The sequence below is a fragment of the Sciurus vulgaris genome, assembly GCF_902686455.1.
Source record: "Sciurus vulgaris genome assembly, chromosome: 13".
Lineage (NCBI taxonomy): Eukaryota > Metazoa > Chordata > Mammalia > Rodentia > Sciuridae > Sciurus > Sciurus vulgaris.
Window position 1 is genome coordinate 62,334,918 of NC_136474.1, and position 25,901 is coordinate 62,360,818.

At 33.9% G+C, this 25,901-nt stretch overlaps 1 protein-coding gene across 7 annotated transcripts in view; it reads left to right on the forward strand.

The window, feature by feature from the left end:
- Positions 1-25,901, forward strand: part of KIAA1328 — a 301,449-nt gene that overhangs the window by 13,393 nt on the left and 262,155 nt on the right. For all 7 annotated transcript variants that reach the window (XM_079108525.1, XM_079108526.1, XM_079108527.1 and 4 more), the window contains 2 exons: positions 35-129; positions 19,699-19,814. In XM_079108525.1, coding sequence (XP_078964651.1) covers positions 35-129; positions 19,699-19,814 — 211 coding nt within the window. The remainder of the gene's footprint in view (positions 1-34; positions 130-19,698; positions 19,815-25,901) is intronic.

Here is a 25,901-nt window from a genome sequence, read left to right on the forward strand (position 1 = left end):
GTTTTTGTTTTTTTTTGTTTTTTGTTTTCTTTAGAATTTTTGCAAGCGAGGAATGAAGAGTGTATCATTGAAGGATTTATGTCTCGAAGACAAAAGACGAATTGCAAACTTAATTAAAGAACTGGCCAGGTGAGGCGCGGGACCTTCTATGAAATGCATTATTATATGAGAGACAGCCCTTTTTGAAAACAAAATTACCAATATGTTTTGATGTCGATTGATTTTACAGGAGCAAAGACTTAATTAAAAGACTGTTACCCAAAATATCATTCCTTTCAAGGACCTGCTCCCAGTGACCTAACTTCTTTCTGCTAGGCCTTACCTCTTAAAGGTTCCACAACCTTCCAGTAGTACCATGAACTGGGGACCAAGCATTTAACACATGGGACTTTAAAAGGTGTTATCCAAACCAAAGAAGATATTTGGGGGAGATCCACTGGAACTATTCAGATATACTGTTTGCTCTGAAAATATTACTTACTTTGATAAGCATCTATCTATCTATAGGACCGTTACATATAACAGCTGTTACAGTGATGTTCTGATGTTTACTTTATTTCCCATATTTGTTTCACACTTAATAATTGGAATTCCTATTAAGGACAGACTACCCTTTCTGCCCTGTTTCTTTATTTAGGTTAGTGTTTATGTCATGGTTTATTTTTATCAATATCAGATGCATGAACATTTATTTTATTCTATCCAAGATTCAGAAACAAAGTGAAGTAGCAAGATGATACTTTTTCATTTCACTTAAAAAAAAAAAAAAAAAAAACAGAAAAAGACTTTGTTTTGAGATCATTATAGATTCATTTGGCAGTTGTTACAAATAATACAGAAAAAATCCATGTGCCCTTTCCCTGTTACCAGCAGTGGTATTTTGATTAATTATAGTACAATATCCTACAACTTTACCCAGTTTTCACCAATGATAATATTTTGATTGACTATAGTATAATATTAACAATTGACAGCTTTCATTAATGTTTTACATATTTCACCAATTTTAAGTACTCCTTGAATATGTATTTGTTTCTATGAAATTTTATCACGTGTACAAAACAGTCCTGTTACAAGGATTACTCATATTGTCCTTTTAAGGAACATACTTAAAAGATCTTTTTAGACATTATTGCCCTTCTTAGCCCTTTACATAATTCTAAGCTACCACTAATCTGCTTTTCTTCTATTCTAATTGTTATTTTAAGAAAGCTAAATAAATGGAATCATACAGTATGTATCTTTTGAAGATGGGCTTTCTTCAATCAGCATCATTCTGTTTATATCCATCCAAATTGTTACATGTTCTAATGGTTTGTTCCTTTTTATTGCTGAGTGGTATTTGATGGTATAGAGAGAGGTACTCCAGTTTGTTTAACCATTCGTTTTTGAAGAACAGTTGGGTTGTTTTCAGTTTTTGACAGTTACAAATGAAAGTGCTGTGCACATTCATGTATAGGTTTTTGTGTAAACATAAAAATTTCATTTCTTTGGGATATTGTATCCTAAGTGCATGTTTGAAAGAAACTGCTGAACTACTTTCCACAATGGTTGTACCATTTTATATTCTCAGCAATGCAAGAGAGATCTAGGTTCTCTGAATTCTTGCTAACAAATTTGTTATGATTTTTATTTTAGCAGTTCTCATAGGTGCTTATTAGTAATATCTTATCTTGGTTTTATTTGTCTTTGATTTCTTTTAATAGGTATTTATGATTTTAAGGATACAGGTCGTATACATTTTTTTCACATTTACATCTATTTAATTTTTTTGGAGTAATTATAAATGGTATTATGGTTTTAATTTTGGTTTTCATGTATTTTAGGTAATATATAGAAATGATTGAATTTTATGTTAATCTTGATTTCTGAAACCCTGCTGAAATCACTTTTTTTTTTTGGTATTGGGAATTGAACCCAGGGGCACCTAACCACTGAGCCACATCCCCAGTTTGTGGTTTTGAGACTTGTTCCATTTCTTCTAAGTTGTTGAATTTATGAGCATAAAGTTGTTAATAGTATTCCCTTATTTTCCTGTTAATCACCATGGACTCTGTAGTGCTTCATTTCTGACCTTAGTGATTTGTGTGGTCTCTCTTTTATTTTTGTCAGTCTACTAGTTTTATCAATTTTTATTGACTTCAAAGAACCAGCTTTTTGTTTCATTGATTCTTTTCTGTTTTTTCCTGTTCTCTATTCATTGATTTTTAATTTTTTTTGCTCTTTATTATTTCTTTCCTTATCATTGCTTTCAACTTACTTTGTTCTTCCCTTTCTAGACTCTTTTAAAGGTGGGAACTTAAGAGACTAATCCTCTTTTAATGTAAGTATTTAGTGCTATAAATTTCTCAGAATCCTTTCACTGAACACTTCAGTGAAACTACTTGTTGTATTTTCTTTTCTTTTTTTGTTTTAGAATTATATCATTAAATTGTAAATGTACAACAACTTCTTAACTACATATGCTCTTGAATTTTTTAAAGAGAAAAACATTTTATCATATCACACCATGATTCTGTCAGTAGCTTTTCAAAACTTTTAGAAAAATCTTTAAAAAGATTTTACATATCACCTAAAATTTACAAATTTAACATTATCAAAGAAGGAATCCTTCTATACTCTTTTTTTTTTTTTCTTTTTTGTGGTGCTGGGGATTTGAACCCAGGGCCTTAGTGCTTGCAAGGCAAGCACTCTACCAACTAAGCTATATCCCCAGCCCTCCTTCTATACTCTTAAGAGAGAAACAATTAAAAAAACAAGAAGCTGTCTCAAAGTATTTTTTTTTTTTTTTTACAATTCTTTCTCTACAGTGAGGTAGTATTAATTAAATAATCCAAACCATTCACAAAATGGCTCTCTGCATCTGCTCTTTTTTTCATTTTTCATCTTCATTCAGTTCTGTTTTTAAAAATTTTCTTTGATAGTTCTTTGATCTGTGGATTATTTAGAACTGTATTGTAAAATTTCCAGTGAATCCATTAGTGACTTACAGTTTGGTTCTATAATGATCAGAGACCAATTAAAAAAAGTTTTTGAGGTTTATTTCATCATCTAGTAGATGGTCAATCTTGGTGAATGTTCATGAGTGCTTGAAAAAAGTGTTTATAACTGTAACTCTTAGCTGACATACAGAATTTTCTTTTCTTTCTTCTGTTTAGTCATCCTGTATGCAACTAATCCTCCCTCTCTGTTTTTTGTCCCTCTACTGCTCAGAAGCGTCCCTTACGTTGCTGGAACTCTGACTCTCCATTCCAGTTCATTGATTGCCTTCTCATGGACGCGCTCTTCTTTCAGCTTACCAGTTCAGGCTTTGTTCTGCTGGAATGCCCTCCTCATTCCCCTCTGGTTCTGACTTTGATGTTGGGCTCTCCACTACTTGGATATTCTCTTCCCTCTGCTTAGGCTTTCACATCCCATACCAGTCCATCCTTGGTGGGTTGTCCTCACATACCTTTGGCTCTGATTCCACATGTTGTTTTGCTGTCTTGAGTAGGTTCCTTTCTCACCCACTTCAGGCTGTCATTTCACACCAGCCAGCCTCTTCTTGAGGATAACTCTGTTTTCTCTGCTTGGATTCTGATATTACTCATGGCGTTGCCCCCTCTGTTTCTTCCTTATCTTCTTTGGGGTCTGATACCCTGCTTCAGGTTAACCCTTTGTATGAATACTCTTTCATTCTTTATTGACTTTGCTTCACCAGCACCCACTACCAACTGCAGCATAGATCCCCTCTCACCATACTTAGACTCTGAATCTTCATGCTAAGTCACCACTGTTCCCCTGCTCTGTTACCATGCATGGCTATTTCTCCACATGGATGCTTTTCTTACCTTGTTTAGGTTCAGACCGCTCTTACTAAACTACTCCACGTGTGGATGTACTTTTCAACCTGCTTGGGCTCTGACATTCCTCGGGCAGATGCCATCTTTAATCCCACTCCATTCTGACTCTACCCCACGTTCCGGTTTTAGATCTTAGTTGTCATGAAGAAAAGGCAAAGTGAAAAATGAAGAGGAGAAAGGAAATGAAAGTTCACCTTCTCATTTTGAAGAAAAAAAAAGTGTTCTCTTTAACATGCCTGTTATCCCAGCTACTAAGGAGACTGAGGCAGAAGGATCACAAGTTTGAGGACAACCTGAGCAACTTAATGAGAACCTGTCTCAAAAAAAATTAAATAACGAGGGTGATGGATATAACTAGTGGTAGAGGTCTTGCCTAGCATGTATTAAGCCCTGGGTTCAATCCCCGGTACTGGAGGGAAAAATGTGTTCTCTTTGAGTAAAGGATATTTAGATGTATTTCCTTGTTTGTGACTGAACACTTAGCTTCATTGTTGTTATATAAAATATGACATGTTATATAAAATATGATAAAAATGGCTGCTTTTGTGTTCTACCTACCTTGCCTGGTATATTATTTTTTTAAAAATCAATAGACTTTTGAATAAATAGAAATACTTCTTATGAAGTATTAGTAGAAAATGATTACAAGGCTGAAGTTTTAAAAGTTCTTTTAGTTTATCATTTCAGAAATAAAGTTAGCTATGAAGAATGATGTTTTAATTGTGTTCCAACCAAATGGGCAAAAGTGTCAAGTATACCATACTTAAAAGATTGTCAGCTCTTATGCAAATTCACTGGCATTATTTCAAGGGAGAAGCCACTGAGATGACGTGCTAGGCACCCCCTACTTAGCATTGACAAGTATATTTTGAAAAGGATATAATAGTAATTAGTCCTCAGCACAATAAACAAAACAAATAGCATCTTGTTCAACTACAGAGTGATATACAGTATAAAGGCAAAGTGCTAACTATAGCTTCTTTTGGGGTACCTTTGATATATAAAGCACCCTAAGGAGATCAAGACCTTTATTAAAAACAAAAATAAAACAAACCACAAAAAAATAACCAGGGTCTTTTAGTAGTGTTAAATGGGAAAACATGTGTGTCCCAACTCGAGTGGCTTTCTTGTATTTTGGAGGGATTTATTGATGCCTTCTTAGTATATTTGTTGATATTATGTGTGAGAATCAAAAAGATGCCTAAAAGATTTTTTAATGGTTCTAAATGAAAATAAATGTGAATAAAATATATAAATAAAATCTAGAATTGACATAATAGTTAAGAATAGGGTAAAAGATAACAGTGATAAGAATAGGACATATTATACCTAGTTGAGTTAAAGTTCAAACCAAATGAGGTAAAGTGTCAAAAGATTTAGAAAAGTTATATTCCTTTGGTATATTCAAGTATAACATACTTAAAGAGGTTCAGCTCTTATGCAAGTCCATTGGCATTATTTCAGGGAAAATTAGAACTTTATATTAGAGAAAGACCTACTGGTAAGACCTGATAGATTAAAAAAATAAAAAAGATTCCTGGTTCTATTTTTTTTTTTTGTACCAAGGTTGAAACCTGGGGTGCTTAACAACTGAGCCATATCCCCATCCCTTTTTATTTTTTATTTAGAGGCAGGGCCTCACAAGTTTCTTAGAGCCTCAGTCTCCCAAGCTGCTGGGATTATAGGCATGCACCACCATGCCTGACTGATCCCTGGCTCTTTTGTTATATCCTGTAGTTAAATCACCCAAATGCAGCAAAATTGTGGTGGTAGTCAAGAAAAAAGATTTTAAAAGTCTGATATGAGTTAATCTGCAAATGCCTCTTTAATAATCTGTTTATACTCAAGGAACATTTTCACTTGGGTTAACTACAGTAATAAAAGAATAGACTACAAATGTGAATCAAATGTACAGGCTAATGAAGAATAGATCCCACAAAGATATAAATTAGGGGTAATGTGAATTATTTAACTTGAGGAAGAGAGTGTTAATGGATTAGTTGATATATGGTTTTCAAGTAAATGAAGGGGTTTCCCTGAGGTGTCTCACATTGATTTACATTTGCAGAAGGATAACTGGAATATTGATTGATCTTTCTGGAAGATACTAGGATAGAGAGAATTTTTTTGTTGTTGTTGAAGTTGTTGAATTAAGTGACCTTAGGAAGTCTTTTACAGTAAAATTAATGAATTGTTTGCATCCATTGGGGAAAGCAGTGTCTTTTATGAGGACTTAAAAAATAAATGACTTTGCAAAATATTGTGATTTGTGCAGAAAGGTGGTGGTCGTTCTCCGTATATGCATTTATGTTTTTTTACTGAGACTTTTTAAGAGGGAGAGGGGTGCCACAGACTAAAGCACAGACTGTAACATAGACTTTAACATTTTAAACAGTCTTGGTCACAATTTTAATTTTTGATGTATATTAACTCTGTTCGAAGAAGCTTGAAAATAAAAACAAAACCCACCACTATTTCATGCCCTGTGCCCCTAATGCCAAATAATGTATTGTTGCCCAGTGAATACTTTTGCACTAACTCATTTAAATCTTTTTTTAGACACAGAGTTCTACTTGACATTTCTCAGAAGAAGACTATAAAATGTAGAACCATTAGATTCCATTGTAAAATGAGTAGATCATTATTTTATATTCGTTCTGGTCTTTTTTAAAATTTTAACTTTTGGGTTATAGTTAAATATACATTGCAGTACCATAGGAAAGTTAGACTTTAATTTTTTAGTGACTTAGGCTTATTGTTTTGTTCTTTTGTCTTCCCATTAAAAGCCTTTTTAGATTTTGGGGGGCAGAAGTCTGGTATATAATAATCTTTATGATGGATTACATAGAAAATCTCAAGAAAAGATAAGGAATCTTTAACTTGTTTTAAGTAGAAAGAAAATTTCTGAACTTCAGTGGAGTTTAACGTGTAGAACAGTTAGTGTGCCAGATTTTATTTTCACGTGGTCCATTCTGAACTCTATAATTCAAAGAACATTTTTTGAGTAACTATTGTGCACTCAACAGTCTTTCTCATGGTTCTGACCAGACTCTGCCTCCTGAAAGAGGGTAGTTTTTCTCTACTAATTATTTTTCCCTTTTGCATGGCATCTGGAAATGTACAATGGCATATAAATGTGGATAATCTCTGATCCTGAAGGATCTACCCAGAATTATGCTTGGGCCATGTTTTGGTTATGAAAAGTACAAAGGTCATCATTGTACGTATATGTATGACATATGTGTCACAGCAGTTCAGTCTTTTCTTAGGCAGTTTTCATTTTAATGTGCTTTTAACACATGTGCTTAGATATGCTGATTAATTTCTTTCATAATTCACTTTTATATTCCCATTATAGTGAACTCAGATTTCTTAGATCTGAAATAAACAGGAAAAAGGAAGAATCATTGATAAAAATAAGGGAAGGGTGAAAGGCAGAAGTTATCAGAAGTCCTTAAAAGAGTGCTAATTTAGGTTGCAGCCTCAAAACTGGAACTATGACTTGAATTATGGCATTTGAGAATTGATTATTCTCAGGTTAGTACTTTTTAACTAAAAGTGTTTATTCTTACCATACTAATTTTCATATCTTGACTGAAAAACAGTCATAGATCACTTGTTATATGATGATCTTTTTCAAAGCTTTCGTGGAAAAGATAATCAATTTTTATCGTGTTATACTGACATTTTTATTCTGATGGTTTTTAAAGTAATTGAATAATCCATGATATAACAAAGGTAGCTAACAAAGGTAGCAGTGTTATTTTGTTAGCTCTTTCAGAGGCCAAAAAATTGCATCCTTATTCACTTTAGTGTATTTTTCCTTCCAATTTTAATTTACTTGAAATTACATAAATATTAAAACTGTGCAATTTAAAAAATAAAACTGCAGATAAATGAAATCCTTCATGGACACTTCATTCCTTCACCTTTACCCTCCCCTGTACATTCACTGCTCTAATTGGGATTTCATTTTAAATTTATAGAAAAGTTACTGAGTTATAATTTCCATATATCCTTCACCCAGCTTTCAGTACCTTTTAAATTCAAGTAATATAGTTATAAAAACTATGAAGTTAATATTGATATAATATTAACTAAACTGCAGACTTTATTCATATTTCACCAGTCATTTCATTAATATTGTTTTTTTGATTTAATATTCAATTTAGGATCATACATTGCATTTGGTTGTCACATCTCCTTAGACTTCTCTAATCTGTGATAGGTCTTCAGTTTTTCATGATCTTGATACTTATTTTTTTTATAGAGTGTTAGTTACATGTTTTATAGAATGGTCTTTAATATGGGTTTGTCCGTTTTCCCTTAATTAGATTATGATTCTGCATTTATGGCCAGAATATCAAAGCTTTTTCTGATAGTTTGATCAGGGACTACCTAAAATTATTTTTTTTTTTAACGATGAGGTTAACCTTAGTCACCTGATTAAGATGGTGTCTCGCAGGTTTCTGCACTGTGAAGTTATTTTTCCCCCTTTTATAATTAATAAATATCATAGTTCTGTGGGTTATAATCTAATATTGTTTTTGTAAGCACAAATAACCAAGTTGGGAGCAGACCTCAAATGGATCAGCAAGCTTTCCTTTATTCAGCAGTGAAGTCAATAAGTCAAGCATTGGAGGGGCTCATTTTCAGAATGGAAAATGGCCACTAATTACAAAGTGGGGCTGTTTTTATAGTTTACAATAAGAGTGACTTAATCATTGGACAATGTAGTAGAATGTGTTGGTTTGGGCAGTCAGGAAAAACGTTGTGAAAAGTCCATCACTTAATGGGAAAGGAATGAAAGCTCAGAGCCTGGCTGGAGCTCACTGTTTATCTTCTTCCTCTTGGATCCATTGTTATCCAGAGCTTCACTATTTGCTTTTCTCCTTCCAGGACTCATTGGTAATGGGAAAGGGTGAAAGTGCAGGACCCAGCCCTTAGTATCTGGCTCCTCCCTTTAGGACTTGTTGTCACTGGGAAGGGATGAATGTTTTGCCTTTTTCCTCCCTCTCTCCTCCCAAGTCACATTGTCTTGGGGGTTGTCTTTTTCCATATCCTTCAGTTTTATGTTGTGTTGCAAAAAACTGTTCCAGTTTTGAAAATTGAAGGCAGATATTAGGAAAATATGAGCAAAAACAAATAAGTAGATAAGTATATATAAATAATTATATAGATAAGCCTAAATTACTTAAAGAGTGTTGTTCTCAGTCTTACAATAATACATAAGATGGTGGAATGAAAACTACAAGCCCAGGACATTTCCTGAAACACTCAGAGAGCTGAGGTAGAAGGGTAACCAACAAACTAACCTGAATTCTAAGGGGACTTGGGAAAAATAGGTATGAGTGCTAGCTAACTTGGGGCAGACACAGCTGCAAATAGACAGCAGGTTGGTGAAGGCTAAATGTGGGCAGGTAAGTGTGGGTAACTCCTTGGACTGCAAATATAGAGGGAGGTTGAACTCTCTTGACATATTTTCCTCCATAGAGTCACATGTGGTAAGAGCTCTTTTGATAAAGTGTTACCAGTCTTGGAAATCAGTATTGGTGTTGAAGATTAAACAACTGAGAAATGGCAAGGCAAGTGTAGAAAGCAAGATTTATTTGAGAAAGAGACAGATAGGTGCCCACGGGGAGGGGATGTGCCTTGCTTTTTTTATAGACCTCCCAGAATTCCAGCCCCCCACCTTCTCTTTCTTCTTTGTGTATGTGCCTAAGAGCAGGAAGGAGCAGCACAGGGGATAATTACTAGCACTCCTTGTGCTGGGAGGTGCAATCTGGAGGTGTTTCTTTGATAACCAACCCTTTCTTCTCAATCCCCATCATTCATTACCTACTTGACTGCCAGGTCTTCTGCCTCCTACCTCAGTTTGTTGAGGAATGTGACATTTCTTGTCCCCTAGGCCAGGTGGGGCTGTAGGCACACTGCTTTTTGACAAAGAAAGCATTGTGAGTGATACCAGAGGAAAGGACAGGCAGGTAGCTGATTATCAAAGAAAAGAAAGAGGGTAGATAGCAATCCCCCTGTTGCTAACAGCCTCTGAAAAAGGGAAGGATCACATTTTCCAACAGGAGCAGTTGCCTCCTAGATGGCTATCTTCTTGCACTTTGGAAATGGGTATGAGAAGAAAGGAAACCTGTAAAAGGGGCAAGACACCCCCACTCCTTTGGGCATAAGCTCTGGATTCCCTCCTCTCCAGAGGAGTCTCTCTCTGTTGTTTCTCAAATAAAATTTATTTTTTGCTTTTGCCTCAGCATTTCTGGGGTGTTTAATATTCAACACCAGGGGAAAAGAGAACCTGATCCTGATTTTCAAGACCAGTTTCATGGGAAGTCAGTACAATGGGCTTATTTTATAGAATTATTCTCTTAACCTCATGTTTCCACCATCCTCATCTGTTTGTCCCCTTACAGAAGGAAAACTCTGATAAGGTATTCCCCTTGGGGCAGGTCTGTTGGAGCAGAGCAACAGTTGCTATGGAAAGGACATGAAATATTTCCTGGATCATTCTTCTTTGTCTCTCTTCTGTACCAAAAAACAAAATTCAGGAAGAGGAGCTACATAAACTATTCCTTAGGGCATTCATGAAAACTACCTGAAGTGTGTTTGTGTGTGTGTGTGGGTGGGGGGGACACCATAAGGGAGGACAGAGTTACTTGTAGGTCCCAGAACTGTAGAAGGGCAGAAAGACTTGGAAAGACTCAGATATACAGAGACTGATTGTCACAGACATAAGAATAACAACAAAAGAAACTACCCCAATCCAAATCCTTACCAACAGCCTAACAAGTGTCTAGTAAGAGTAAAAACTCTTTAAATAGATACTCTGGGAGGGAGGACAAAGCTGAGCAGGGGAACTGACATTAAGAAAGATCATCTGACCCACCTGAAGGGAGGTTATGCCTGGAGGAATTTGAAGCCTAATGGTCACCATAGCAACAGTAAACCACAAACCCACCCAGTTCCTGACTATATCAACAAAATCCCTACACTGAAAACCTAGGCAAAGGCAAGTTCTGCCCATTATTAGTAATTGTAATTATGTACCTCGGTCCCTCCTGTCTTACTCAAAATGTACGGATAACATGTAAAATATGAAGCATAGGAAAAAGTACAGGTAACAGAAGCAAGTATCCAAGAGAGCAACTGAAGATGCAGTTAGGTATAGACATTGAGCAATCTAATGAAGAATTTAAAATAACTGATTAATATATTAAAATCTGTATTGGTAGCCAGGCACAGTGGTACACACCTGTAATCCCAGTGACTTGGGAGGCTAAAGCAGGAGGATCATCACAAGTGCCAGACCAGCCTGAGCAACTTAGCAATACCCTGTCTCAAAAAATTTGTATTATTTATCTGTGGCTGCCCATTGTCTCAAAACTTAGCTTAAGCCACTATGGAGGCCCTTGTTTGATTTAAAGAAATTGTGAGGCCCAACCTTAATCTCTTGAACACATCTTTTGATTTTTGTATTGAGACATCAACTTTAGTCTTTCTGAAGTTTTAACAAAAGTTTCACCCTTGGCTTTATCTCTTAAGGCATGTTTTTTTCTGGTGGTATCCTGGATTTGAAATTGGTCATAAGACATTTCTTAATTTTAATGTGTTTTGCTATGTGGAGAGGCTGAGAATTTTTGAAATCATGAATCCTCATGGTTTAGTTTAATATTTTTTTCCTTTAGTATATCTTTCTTTTCTCCCAATTTACTATCAGCACCAAGAAGAAAGTAGGCGGCACATTCATTTACTTGGTAACTAGCTTCCATCAGATTGAGTGAGAATAAGCCAGACAGAAGACACTACTTTTTGTAACTGAATCTTAGATGTGACATTTTATCGATTTTGAGGATCACTTGTTTCAGCCTATTCTCAGTGACAGACAGTTAAACAAGGACATGAATACCAGGAGACACAAATCACTGGGTCATATTTTAGAGGCTGCCTATCATAATAACTTTTTTGGTTTTCCTAAATTAGCTTATATATTTTCTGTAGAATCCTTAATATTTTTTAAACATAATGATGTCATCTGCACATAAAATTTTCTTTTCTTGCCTTGTTGCATTGGCCATGACCTCCTGTCAATATCAAATAGAGATAGTGTTACCTGCGAAGAGGTGTCTCAGAAGAAAAGCCCTTGAGGAGTTTCAGAAGGGAAGGGGGAACTTGACTCAATATACTGTCAGGGTTCTTGGCATACTTGATGGGAAAGAATTTCAGCATGCACCAGTCAAAGGCATAGACAGTTTATTTAGGAAGGTAGGTATGCATTCAAGCAAGAATGTGGGCAGTCTCAAGAGAGACATCTTTTGTATTAAAGCAAGGAACATATGCATTCAAGGGAGAATATTAGCCACCTCAAAAGTGAGAGATGTGGTTCTGGGGTGCCAGTCTCTTCTTTTAAAGAAAACTTGGTGTGGGGTGGGTATGGAAAAGTATGTAGAATGATACCAGTCTGGTGAGCTCAAGACGGTTTCTGGCGATCTGGTCAAATCTCAGGATTTTTAGACTGATGTGGTCTTCTTTATCTGATCAATACATAGTTCTGAAAAGTCCCCTAAATTATAGATTCCTCAAGGTATAGTATCTCTCTTTGCTTAATCTATTTATTGGAGGGTTGCTTAACAGTGCACAAGTAGATTTATAGATTTTTCAGAAATTTGTCTGTTCTGGAAATTTCCTATAAATAGAATCAATGGAATATATGGTCTTTTTAAACTAATTTAATTTTTTTAACATAGCTTAGTGATTTCAAGGTTTATCCTTGTGGTAGGTAGCATGTATTAGTACCTCATTTCAGTTTATTGTTAAATTATATGGACAACACTACATTTTTAAAATGCATTCATTGCTAGGTAGACATTCGGGCTCTTTTACTTTCTGGTTATTACAGAGAATGCTACTATGAACATCCATGTGCAAGTTTTTCTGTACACACGTGTTTTCATTTCTGTTGGATGTATACCTAGGAGTGGAATTACTGGGTCAGTCATACGATAACACTGTTTACCTTTTTGAGGAATTGCCAGAATGTTTTCTAAAACAGTTATATCAAGGTACCTTCTCACCAGCAGTGTATTAGGTTCCACATTTTCCACAGCTTCAAGTAGAATTTGGTTTTGTTTTAGCCACCCTAATATGTAGGAATATCTAATTGTGGGTTTAATTTTCATTTACCTAATGGCTAATGATGTTGAACATCATTTAATGTGCTTGTTTGCCATTCATGAACCTACTTTGAAGAAATACCTATTTATATTATTTTAAATGAAGTATTTTGATTGTTGAGTTCCTAGAGTTTTTTTAATATATTCATATACAATTAGATCTCTTAATTGCAAATATTTTATCTCATGTGCATTTTTTTCCTTTTTATTTTAGTTGGCATCATTAAGAGTATAAGTTTTTAGTTATGATAAAGTGCAGTTTATCTAGTTTTCTCTTGTTATTTGTGTTATTAGTGTATCTAAGAAACCATTGTCCAATTCAGGGTTTCAAAGATTTATGCCTGTGTTTTAAAGAGTTTATTATTTTAGCTCTTTTATTCTGGTTTTGATCCATTTAGAATTAATTTTTGTATATAGCATAAGATAGATGCCTAACTTTATTCTTTTACATTTGAATATGAAGTTGTCCCAGCACTATTTGTAGAAAAGACTGTTGTTTTTCCTTCCATTCTTCCATTTTCTCAGTACCCCGATTGAAAATCCATTTACTATAAATGTGAAAATTTTTTTTGACTCTCCATTCTGTTCTATTGACCTGTATGTCTTATGTTCACACTAGTACCTAAGTGGTTTGATTAATGTAGTTATCTAGTGAGTTTCAAAATTGGGAATCGTTAAGTCCTCCATCTTTGTTATGCTTGTTTTCAAGAATATTTTAGGTATTCCCTTTCATTTCTTTATGAATTTTTGGACCAATTTCTGCAGACAAGGCCACTAAGATTGTTTGCATTAAATTCGTATATCAGTTCAGGTACTTCCATCTTAATAATATTGTCATGCAATAATAAGTATAGTTTTCATTAATTTAGGTTTTAATTTCTTTCAATAATGATTTGTAGTTTTCTGGTATTAAGTCTTGAACTTCTTTTGAATTTATCCCTTTGTGTCTTATTCTTCTTGAAATTACAAATGGAAATTATTTTCTTGATTCCTTTTTATTTCTAAGTTTTTTTCTATACAGAATCATATTGTGAGAAATACAGATGATTTTATTTCTTACTTTAGAATCTGGATGCTTTTCTTTCTTTCATTTTATTTATTTCCTATTGCCTTGTGTATCATCTGGCACTATGTTGAATCAAAGTGGTAAAAGCAACCATACTTTTCTTGTTCCTGAACATAGGAGGAAAACATTCAATTTTTCATTGTTAAGTATGATGTTAGGGATGGATTTTTTTGTAGATGGCTTTTCTCAGGTTGAGGAAATTTCCTTTTTTCTACTACTGAGTTTTTGTTTTTTAAAAGATCTTGAATTGCTATTTGATATTTTTTCAAATGCTTTTGTACATCTATTTAGATGATCATGGTTTCTTTTTTTTAATTCTGTTGAGAGACTGTATTACATTAATTAATTTTTAGATGTTGAACCAACTTTTTATTCCTAGGATAAATCCCAGTTGATCATGTTGTACAATCTTTAAGAGATAGTGGTTTGTAGTTCTTCGAACCCTTTTGAATGTAGATCACTGAATCTTTGATTCTGAAATCACCTGATATCTTTAGGCAGTACACTCTAAATAACAGCCAAATGTTGAAATTTGTCAAGAGGGAGTTAAGATGATTTCATTGAAATATTTTTTTAATGATGAAATCTTTTTTCCCCCTACCATGAAGTTACCTTTGCTTAAAAGGAATATGCCCCTTTCTGCTTGCTAGGAATACTTGTGAAATCAGTTACTTCCTTCCTTCTCCAAATCTTATTACTAAGTTGATATTAATAATTTCCAAAATGCAACCAACATGCCCAAGTAGGAGATATTAAATGGGGGAATGCACTTAATCTGGTTGATTGCTAGGTGAGCTGCAACTCTCTCTGGGATAGAAGCTTTATTGACTTGGCTTTGTCTTACATATTTGTGTAAAATTATCCTTTCCTGGAGTATCTGGGAGAGTATCAGGGATATGTAAGGTCATTAAAAAAGCTTTTTTTCTGGGCTGGGGAGATAGATAGCTCAGTCGGTAGAGTGCTTGCCTTGCAAGCACAAGGCCCTGGGTTTGATCCCCAGAACCACAAAAAAAAAAAAAAAAAAAAAAGGCCTTTTTCTAAAACATTAGTTTTACTAAAAATTTTAGAATAGGTGAACAATGGACTGAGGTTCCATATATATGCCTGTTATCCCAGTTACTCAAGAGGCTGAGGTGCAGATGTGCCACTGGATTTAATTCCCAGTAACACACACACACACACACACACAAAATAGGTGAGCGTGGGAAAACTTTTTATATTAAAACAGACAAGACTATTTCATGCAGAAATATAAAATGTACATGAATTTTTAAGGTAAAAGATAGGACTTTAAAGGAAATTAAGTACTTTTGGCACAATTTTCTGGTCCACTGTCCAACTCTAAGGATTTGAATTATCTTTTCTTATTAGATAAGAGTAGATTTTGTGGAATTCCTTGAGAAATAGTCTGAAGTATTAAATAAATGATCATGATTTTTTTAATGAACAAGTTATTGTCCTCCTTATAATTGACAAACCAGCACTATTCATATCCTCCTATCTAGAATTTGAACTTTTTATCCTATTAGACAAAGAATTCCCTTTATTGTATTTAGATTCTCATTTTGTTAACTAACATTGCTACACTCTTTTTTAAAAATATTTTTAATTGTTGATGAACCTTTATTTTATTTATTATATGTGGTGCTGAGATTTGAACCTAGAGCCTCACACATGCTAGGCAAGTGCTCTTCCCCTGAGCTAAAATCCCAGCCCTAACATTGCTATATACTCTTGATTGGAGGATAAGGTCTTTTTTATGTTACTTTATGTTCTCCAAATACTTAGGTAAAAATTATAGATCATGATGCCAAATGTTTTCTTGTATATGTACTTTATTTCAAATATTCTTGAACATAAATGAAACAAGATGGCTGATTTCAGAGTGGATTTCAATTCCTGAGTTTGCTTTACTGGCAGATCCTCTACCTTTAATGTCTGTATTAATATACTTGCTCATATTAACTGTGCTAATGGGCTGCAAAGAAGCCATGCATATCTTTTGATAGACCTATAGAAAAAGTGTTACCCTTTGTTCTTAACACAGCTTGTTAATTTTATAGCCTTTCAGAGCATAATAGTTTCTAAAGGATAGTTTAATCTCAGCAGTGTAAAATATTGCTTAAAACCCTGTTTAATGTAGTAACAAATATTTCAAACATACTTCAGAAACTAAATTTAGAGAAGAGTGATTTCTATGTAGACAGAGCACTTTAATAATTTTAGGAAAATCTCATTATAGACCCTGGCATTATGGAATACACCAGTACAAGCGTTTTTGGTTTTTTTTTTTGTTTTTTTTTTGTTTTTTATTCATTGTACACAAATGGAATGCAACTTTCATTTCTGTTTGTACACAAAGTAGAGTCACACCATTTGTGTAATCATACATATATACATAGGGTAATTATGTTTGTCTCATTATTTTATTTTTCCTTCCCCCCACCCCCTCCCCAGCCCTCATTTTCCTCTATACTATCCATCCTTCCTCCATTCTTGCCTGCCCCGCCCCCCGGTTATGTATCATCATCCACTTATCAGAGAAATCATTCTGCCTTTGGTTTTTTGGGGTTGGCTTATCTCATTTAGCATGATATTCTCCAACTCCATTCATTTACCTGCAAATGCCATAATTTTATTCTTCTTTATGACTGAATGATATTCCATTGTGTGTGTGTGTATATATATATATACCACAGTGTGTATATATATATATATATATATATATATACCACAGTTTCTTTATCCATTTATCTATTGAAGGGCATCTAGGTTGGTTCCACAATCTAGCTATTGTGAATGAGCTGCTATAAACATTTCTGTAACTGTGTCACTGTAGTATGCTGATTTTAAGTCCTTTGGGTATAGGCCCAGGAGTGGGATAGCTGGGTCAAATGGTGGTTCCATTCCAAGTTTTCTAAGGAATCTCCATACTGCTTTCCAGAGTGGCTGCACCAATTTGCAACCCCACCAGCACTGTATAAGTGTACCTTTTTCCCCACATCCTCCCCAACACCTGTTATTGCTTTTATTCTTGCTAATAGACATTCTAATCGGAGTGAGATTTGAAATCTTAGGGTAGTTTTGATTTGCATTTCTCTTATTACTGGAGATGTTGAACATTTTTTCATATATCTGTTGATTGCTAGCACAAACATTTTTGCTCTTACTGATCCTTAGAAATTTCATAGATCTCCTTCAGTTTCATCAATGTGAGTGAGACAATTTTGGGGTATAACTATGTTTTGAGTTGGGGGATACTGGAGATCTCTGCATTAGATTAATCTTTGCATTTAGGTTAATGTTAAGGTCAATTTAGTAGTCTCCCTTTTTTGTTACTGTTTTTTATGGCCCTGTAGCATTACTTGGTGAAGAAAGAAATCTTTGGGTACTCTTCATGTCTATATGGCTTTTATAAATGGGATTAAAACTACTGAGAGCCCTTGTTTAGTTCCTTTTGGATATTGAGTAAAGTTACTGTGATTATATTTTCCTAATGTACATATTCGGCGAGTATTTTTTAAATAAACAAATGAAAATGAAATGTTTGCTTGTCTACTTAGGTATTTTCCTTTTCAGTTATGTCTTCAAGTCCAAGCAGAGAGAGATTTTGCCATGTATTTCCTCACCTTGGCAGTATTTATTCTTTCCTTATATAGCATTTATTTCATCTTCGTTTCATGCAGAGTCTTACAGATTTATCCCTTCCTTTGTTTCATATTTATCTGCATGCCAAATTTCACGTCTTTATACTTTTTAATACTTTTATATCTACTTCTCATACTATAGGATGTAGGTTATGAAATAGATTATAGTATTGTATGGCTTATACTTTGATCAAATATTTGATAACTTCTTAACTTTTTAATAAATACTATTCATATTTATAAACAGTATATATGCAGCACAGGGTAATTTAAAATATAATGAAGGAAATTCTAAAACTTTAAATGAAAAGGATTTTTAGAACTGTCTAGTCTAACCTTTTTCCTTTATGAATGACAATAAAGATGCTCTGAGAGATAAGTAGACTTTGTCAAGTTTCTGTGAAAGATTTTAGTGCAAGTGTAATTGAGAGCAATGACAAGAAAAGGGAAGGCATCGTGAAGAGATCTGAGTGTAAATCTTCTTCATATTTTTGTTTTGTTGTCTGGATTCCTTGTAAATACATCAGTTTTAGAGATTACTCTGTTAGACAGAAGGGCCCGGGTCCCAGTCATGGGCCCAGTGGTACGTTAACCATAAATAACATAGCTTAGGCAAATGAGGGTCATGATGAGCCTGGAGAAATTATTTATTGAGCACTAGTGTGTGTTATGTATTTTCACAAGTAATTTCAAATATAAGATGCAATAAACTCTAGAACATCCAAAATTCTAATATTCATTCATTTATCTCAATGTCTTTCTTTGTCAGAGGGCAAGTAAATAATAAAGCCTATTGGATTCATATTATTCAGAAGTTGTTCTGTAGAGTTGAGTCTGGGAAGAATTATATTTAGTAGCTTAAGGAAAATTTTTAGATTTCTTGTGGATTTTACGTCCACCTATCCCTGTGTGATCTTGTAGGGTTAATTGTGTTACATCCTCTTTGGAGAAATAAGCACCAGTAACAGGAATTCAGGGTTAACATCTCTGTAGGTAGCATAGCATGAAAATTAGGGTCGGTCTCATATATACTTTGGTGAATTGTTTTATCTTATTGTTTAGGGTTTTTTTTTTGTTTTTGTTTTTTAAGATTTTTCCCCCGGGATATCTTGTCAGAAGCCATTTTTTTTTTTGGTATGATTAAATTTGGTATGAATACTTTTCGAAGTTAAACGTTAATAACACATTTCTTTGATAACCTCTCTGAACTAAGAATAAGACTATTGCAAACTTTCCTTCATGTTAATGTCATCTTTTTATTTTAATCCAATTATTTCTTTGCTGGCAAGGAATGCAGGGTATCAGTGCCAGGAAAAAAAAATGCCTATATATATTTAGTAAAATATTTAAGATATATGTTTCCTACTTCATTGACCGGATTTAAATAAAAGTATGAAAACTATCTAACTGAAAACAAATTGGTAATCTTGGCAATGAAAAAAAAATGAAATCTGTATTTTAAATATTGGAGCAATTTTCTGCCCTGGATTATAATTTAGCACTCGTGTCCTTTGTAGGACTTTATGTATCTAAGATGGAACATTCTCTCTTTTTGTATTTAATTAATTTATTTGCTCTACTAGGGGGATTGAAGTCAGGGTCACTGAGCTACATCTCCATCCCCTTTTATTTTTATTTTAAGACAGAATCTGGCTAAGTTGTTGAGACTGGTCTTGAACTCAAGATTTTTCTGCCTCAGCCTCCTGAATACCTAGGATTACAGGCATGTGCCCTGATGTCTAGCTGGAAACATTCTTGAAGTAAAACTCATGAACATAATTTGTAACAAAGGTGAAGAAGATTGCTTTATGAGAGATTAAGTTAAAATCAACACACAGTAACTCTGAAGAATTCAGCACACCTTTGGAAGAAATTTAGTTTTGGTAAACTGCTGCTGTAGGCACATAGTTTTTATTCTGATGGGTTTTTCTTTTCTCTTTTTTTTTTTTTTTTCTTATATCTTTCAGAGTAAGTGAAGAAAAGGAAGTGACAGAAGAACGACTGAAAGCCGAACAAGAATCATTTGAGAAGAAGATCAGGCAGTTGGAAGAACAGAATGAACTGATCATCAAAGAAAGGGAAGATATCCTTTTTAAAGTCCTCTTTTATAATGTGCAGAAAGTTTGACTCTTTGATGAAGAAAATGTAAACTCCAGAGAAATAATTGCTTTAATTTATAACAGGGAATAAATCTGCATGTGCTGCCATTTCCAGGCAATCAGAACGACACTTAACAGCATGTGCTGTTGCTGCCTTTGTGCTTGATAAGGCCACCCAGCTGTTCCGCTGCTGCTATTATGCTGCGAAGCACATATTTGTCAACTAAAAAGACAATAAGAAATTTGGGCATTAAAATGTAGTGTTGGAACTTTATTAAATTCCATTCCACTACTGTAATTGAGCCTGAACCTCCTTGTGTTTGGTATTCTTTCTTGCTAAAGCTTTGATAGTTCTAAGGAATTACTCTAAAATCATTAAAAAAAAAAGTCTGTTTTAATGTATAGATAATTGATAAGTGTTCGCACTGCAGCATATAATCACCAATTTTCATGTAGCAGAAACTTGGATTTAGAATTAGAGGTAGGTGTGTGTGTTTGTGTGTGTGTGTTTATACATAGTGCATTGTTTGTAACAGTGAAATCATATTTTAAGCTAAAATTTGTACTTAAAGGGATATGTGAGTTAAAATAATATTTCTGAAGTGTATTTTGAATGTATTGAGGTAGTATTAATTATTAAATTAATATTAATTTATAGTAGTATTAAATTACTTATCTTTGAGTTCTTTCAGTGTTTTATGTAGTGACATTGATGTAGAAGAAAAGTGACTATCCCTGAAGTTAAGGTGATGGGTCTGCCAGCTAAACTGATGTGTGAATGCTTGAAAAAAACCATTGTCCTCATTGACAGTATCATTTAGTGATTGTTAGTAATTATTTCAGATTCTGCAAAAGTCCAGAATGATCATGTATTGACCCTAAGTATGATTTCGTGAATACCAGAGAAATGGAAGAATAAAGATAAAATAAATAGTTTGAAAAACACAAGAACCATTAAAAATGAGTTCTGACCCTCTATTTTTCAAATAGTGGGAGTGCATGATAGGAAATTAATTGGAATTCTCAGACTTGATTTGCTCAGTAGAACATTAATAAGGCTTATTGATCCCACAATTCTAAAGGAGCAATTTTTTCAAGTCCCCCTGCCCCATATTTCTAGCATTTGGATAATCATCTCAGGTCTTTTCTTTGCTTTTTCCACTTTGACTATTTCCCTCAGCAACCCTCAGGCCAGACCTTGTTCTTCCTGCTACTTTTTTCTCCAGGTTAAAGAAGTGCTGTTTAGTCAGAATTCACAGCACACATTACCTACACTTTCAAGAAATTATTAAGAATGCTCTTTTTGCAACGAAATTCAGTTTATAGGGCCTGTTTTTTACTCATATAACAACAACTCTGGAGATAGCCTCTAGCATTGATTTGGTGACTTAAAATTTTCAGTGCATTTTTATAATTCTAGCTTTCTCTAACACTTGCTCCCATTCTTGGAATCACATTTGCATTAAGGTGAGAAAAGAAATTAGGGGAGAGGAGAGGTCCTGACAATTGTGACTCTGCTTTTTTTTTTTTTTTTTTTCAGATTTATAAAAACTTTCTCAGAGCATTCTCCAGCCTACCTGGTAGTCTTTCATATGACATTTATTTGTCATGAAGTTTATTATGTGGCTATGCTAAGCTGCATAGGCAACTGAAAAAGCGAATATTTAGCTTCTTTGACACAATGAGAAGCAACAAGGGAGAGGTGAATTGGGAGTGAAATTAGCTTCTTGCTCTGGTAGCAGAATAAGGAAAATAAGAATTCACTTTTTATGTGGAGAGGATGTGGTGATGCTTTGCTCTTCCTTGGACAAAATACATGTATAGCATCCAGCAGAACTGAGGTAAAAGTTGGGGAAAGGTGAGAAAGATTGGTATTAGATAGTTTAGAAAACCTGGCCACAGTTAAAATGGGTCCTTGTTTGCCTTGTACTTAAGAAAACTGTGAAAAGTAGAATCTAATTTCAGTGGACTATTATTTTTAATGCTCTCTGGGTCAAGATTAGTGCTTTTCAGTGCTGAGGCAGTCTAAATTCAGCATGGCTGTGAATAATTTCTTCCAGAAGGCTAAATGTTAAGATACCCCAAGTGAGTTTTCATGTTTTCCCATGATTTAGCTCAGGAATCACCATACTGCTATTGGGGACCAAATCCATTAGGGTGCCAACTAAATCTGACCACACACATTCCCTTATACATGGCCTATGACTGCCTTTGTGCTCTAGTTGCAGCAGGTACTTGAAATAAATACCCTCTGATTCTCCTACTTAAAATATTGACTCTCTGACCCTCTGCAGCATCCTGACCTCTCTTTTAAGCTAGAAAAGGAGAGAAAAGGCACATAAGTAAAGTCAAAGAGACATTTGGCATAATTAGTCCTATTTTACACATAAAAGGGAGTTTAAGTATTTATTCTTTATTGTGAATAAGAACTGAAATAAATGAAAGACTGGCTTAGTTAATTAAAATGACAGTTGGTATGACTGCTCTAAGATTGATTTATTTTTTTTTTATTTTTGTGTGTGTGTGTGATACTGGGGATTGAACCTAGGACCACCTTGCACATGCTAGGCAGGCACTCTACCACTAAGCTACGTCCCCTGCCCTGCTTTAAGATATTTTTAATCTTCAAAGATAGATGGTATTTGTAGAATTTTATTGTTAAAAAAAGGGAGAAAGACAGAAATGATAAAAATAATGACATTCATGGTTTTTATTCCAACTAGGTTGCTCAGGTACAAATCTTTTACCAGAATAAACCTGTCAAAGGTTAATACAGATGATTTTACAGTACATAAAACTCTAAACTTAGAAACATAAAACGAGGTTGTAATTTAAAACAATGTAATTTTAACTACAGATACATTTACCTATCATACATGAATGATTCAAACTCTTTCATATACATGAAATCAGATAATTTTAGCTCATTTTAAAGTCTATTTCAGTGTGAGGAACTGTATCCATGAATTGTAATTTTTGGCATTTTAAAGATGTGTTTCACCAAATTTATGTTTTTTTAGGTTTTCATAACTTGATTTATTGATCAACTGTACAAATATAGACCAGTCCTTAGTGACTGAAAGATATTTTACATGTTTGCATTAGAATCTGGCTTTTGAAGGATTTGTTCTTACAGAAAATTGGCAGTTTATTAAAACATTAAAATTTTTGGTAATTTTCAGTCTTTGAATAACAAAATCTTATTTCTTAAGATTTAATCATATAACCGAATATGTCATTTACAAAGCTAAGCAGTTTGATGAACTTAGTAGATTTTTGCCTGACTAAATGAGCACATAAGGAGAGATAAATCTGACAGTTAAAGATAAATATGTTCAATAATGATAATTCTGAAATGTGTTAGCATGTAATAGTATAAGACACAGAGGGTGTAGCTATTAGAAAAATTGATTAGTATTTGAACTCTTATTTCTGGAACATCTAACTCAGATCAATGGTGGTATCAAAAGCTTGCCGAAGAAAGTAAAGTCTAATGTTTGATGACTTCACTATTTGAACTGGCATAGCAAGGAACCTGAAGAAATCACAGAGTACTTTAGAATCAAAATCCCATTTTTGCATTGACTAGCTGTCTGACCCTTTGGAAAAGTTACTGAACTTCCCCTTGTTTGCTTCTATAATATATAGATAAGTAATAATGTCTTCTTTGCAGGCCTGTCGAACTTTGAAAGATTCTTTACATTATATGTGTAAAGAATCTACCAGTGTCTTCTACTCAGTAGGTACTGAATAAAAGATACAATTTCAAATTTTGAGTACTGTTAATATGGATGAGGGATGAGATAACTGGCCCCTCTGTTTGCCATTTTTGTGCCTTTGTCACCAGGGTTTTAATGGTTTTCATTATGTTATGCAAGTACTTGGGCTGCTTAGAGGCCCAGTAGGAAAGTAAAACTGATCTGTTCTCTACTTTATTTTCTAAGCTATACAAAAGGGAAGACCTCCCTGTACTACTTTCACCTATTGGTTGTTCATTAGAAAGAAACCAATATTTGATTTCCTTTACCAGAAACCAGACTGATGGCGATGTTAGTGTTTTTATTCTCCTTCTGGTTTGTTTCCATTTTCTCTCTGATTGAGAGACTTGGTAAACTGAAGAAGTTTAAAGACATTTGAAGCTCATATCTTTGGGTCCATTTCATGGATGATCATTTTTAAAAACTGTCCTGTCGTAAGAAGAAATTTTATAGGAACTAACAAATTTTAAGTGATATTTTAGAAAGAACCAAAGTTTTCATTAATGTCTGTGCTGAAAGTAGGAAATGCACAAGAATTTCATTTAATTTTATGAAACTAATCACTGGTCCTGAAGTATTCAGAGCTTTCTATTTAACTAATCATCTCATTTCTCCTAGTAACCAGACTATCATGAATTACTACCATCATGAACAGATTTTTAGCTAGGATAAGGGCTATACTGTAGGATGGATAGAGTGGTATGGGAGGGAAGGGAAACAGTAGAAATTGGTTTCATAGAACCCAGGTTTAAAGACAAAGGATAAGTCCTTTTCAGTGAATCTTTCTAGCCTTCCATAAGAAAAGTCAGAACATTTTTTAGTCTTTAAAATGGTTTTGGGACAGTTAAAAAACTACACTTAAAATGAAGAAGACCATAGGTAAAAGAAAAAAGATATAGAAGAGGAAAGGGTATATTGATGTCTGATAGTGTGGTTTACTAATATGTTAATTAGCAAAATATGTTGCGAAACACCACATCAACTTGGCTGGATCTTGGACTTTTTGTTTTGAGTAAATACTGTTTTTTAAAATGTTTATGAATTGAATTATTGAGTGATAGAATATTTTCTGTGTACTTGGATAAAACTGATTAATTCCATTTAACAAGCCTTAGAATATGTTGTTTACTAGTCTAGTAATTGTCTTTAATGCTGTAGGGGTTGTATTGCTGTATAGTACTGTATACATTTAGCAGGTTTTGGACCATTGTTATTTATATTGTCCTGGAATATCATTTTAAGTCAGAATAACATTAAATAACTTTCCATTTATATTACAGGGAAATAAGCATACTTAAGGAAAGAACCGATGTTTCTTTTGTTGTTGTCTTTAAATAAAGATTATTTTTTCTTTTAAAAATATTTTGATATTGCTAGTTACAGGAAGGAATTGATGCCAAATGTTTCTAAAAATAAAATAGCTATATACTTAAATACTTAGTTTCTCATACTTAATTTTATTTCAACGAGAACCTTTAAGGATTCAGTTTCTCTTCATGACTTATATTTACAGTCTTATGGAACTCAGTCAGGAAATAAGAATAAAAGGAAGTATTCCTTATTCACTTTGGTCACCTTTGTATGCACTTTTCTTACATGAGATTTTCTGGAGCTGTCATATGGGTAAGAAATTCATTATCTGGCATCTGATTTTTAAGCCCATTGCAGCTTAGAAACAGAAAATTAGAAGGGCGCTTCAGTGAGCAATATTGAAACTGACAGAATAGTTGGCAGAAAAACATAAAAACACGTAAGAACTGAAAATACACAGCAGTGTAGAACTCTACCCATGTAGATATATCTTAGTGATTTCATTATTACAGCATAATATGTAATAGTCTCATACTGGTGATTTTGAGGCATCAAGAGAACAAATTATCCCTTGTTCCCTTTTAGTTCTACTAGTATTTCTGTTAATAAGACATCTTACATTTATAAATTGCTTTTCCGTTTACAGAGCATATTCATGTATCCTTTGTTAATCTTTATAATAAGCTGGTTAAATTAGATAAGGAGGATACTCTTATCCTTATTTAACAAATGAGGATACAGGTCAAGAGAGGTAGCTGAAACAGACCACTTGCAGAGCTAAGAGTGTCTCTTTTGACACCAAGTGTTCTGTTTTTTCCATTATACCCAGTTATTTCTGCACTGATGATTCATACAAATATCAATAAGCCTGTCTTTTCTAGACTGCTTTGTAGTTAGAGCAGAAATTTACAAATATTATTAATATATTCTGTGGAGCATTTTACTGAAAATTGGTTCAAAGATTTTTTGGTATTCAAAAGATAAAGTAACTTTTGCGAGTTT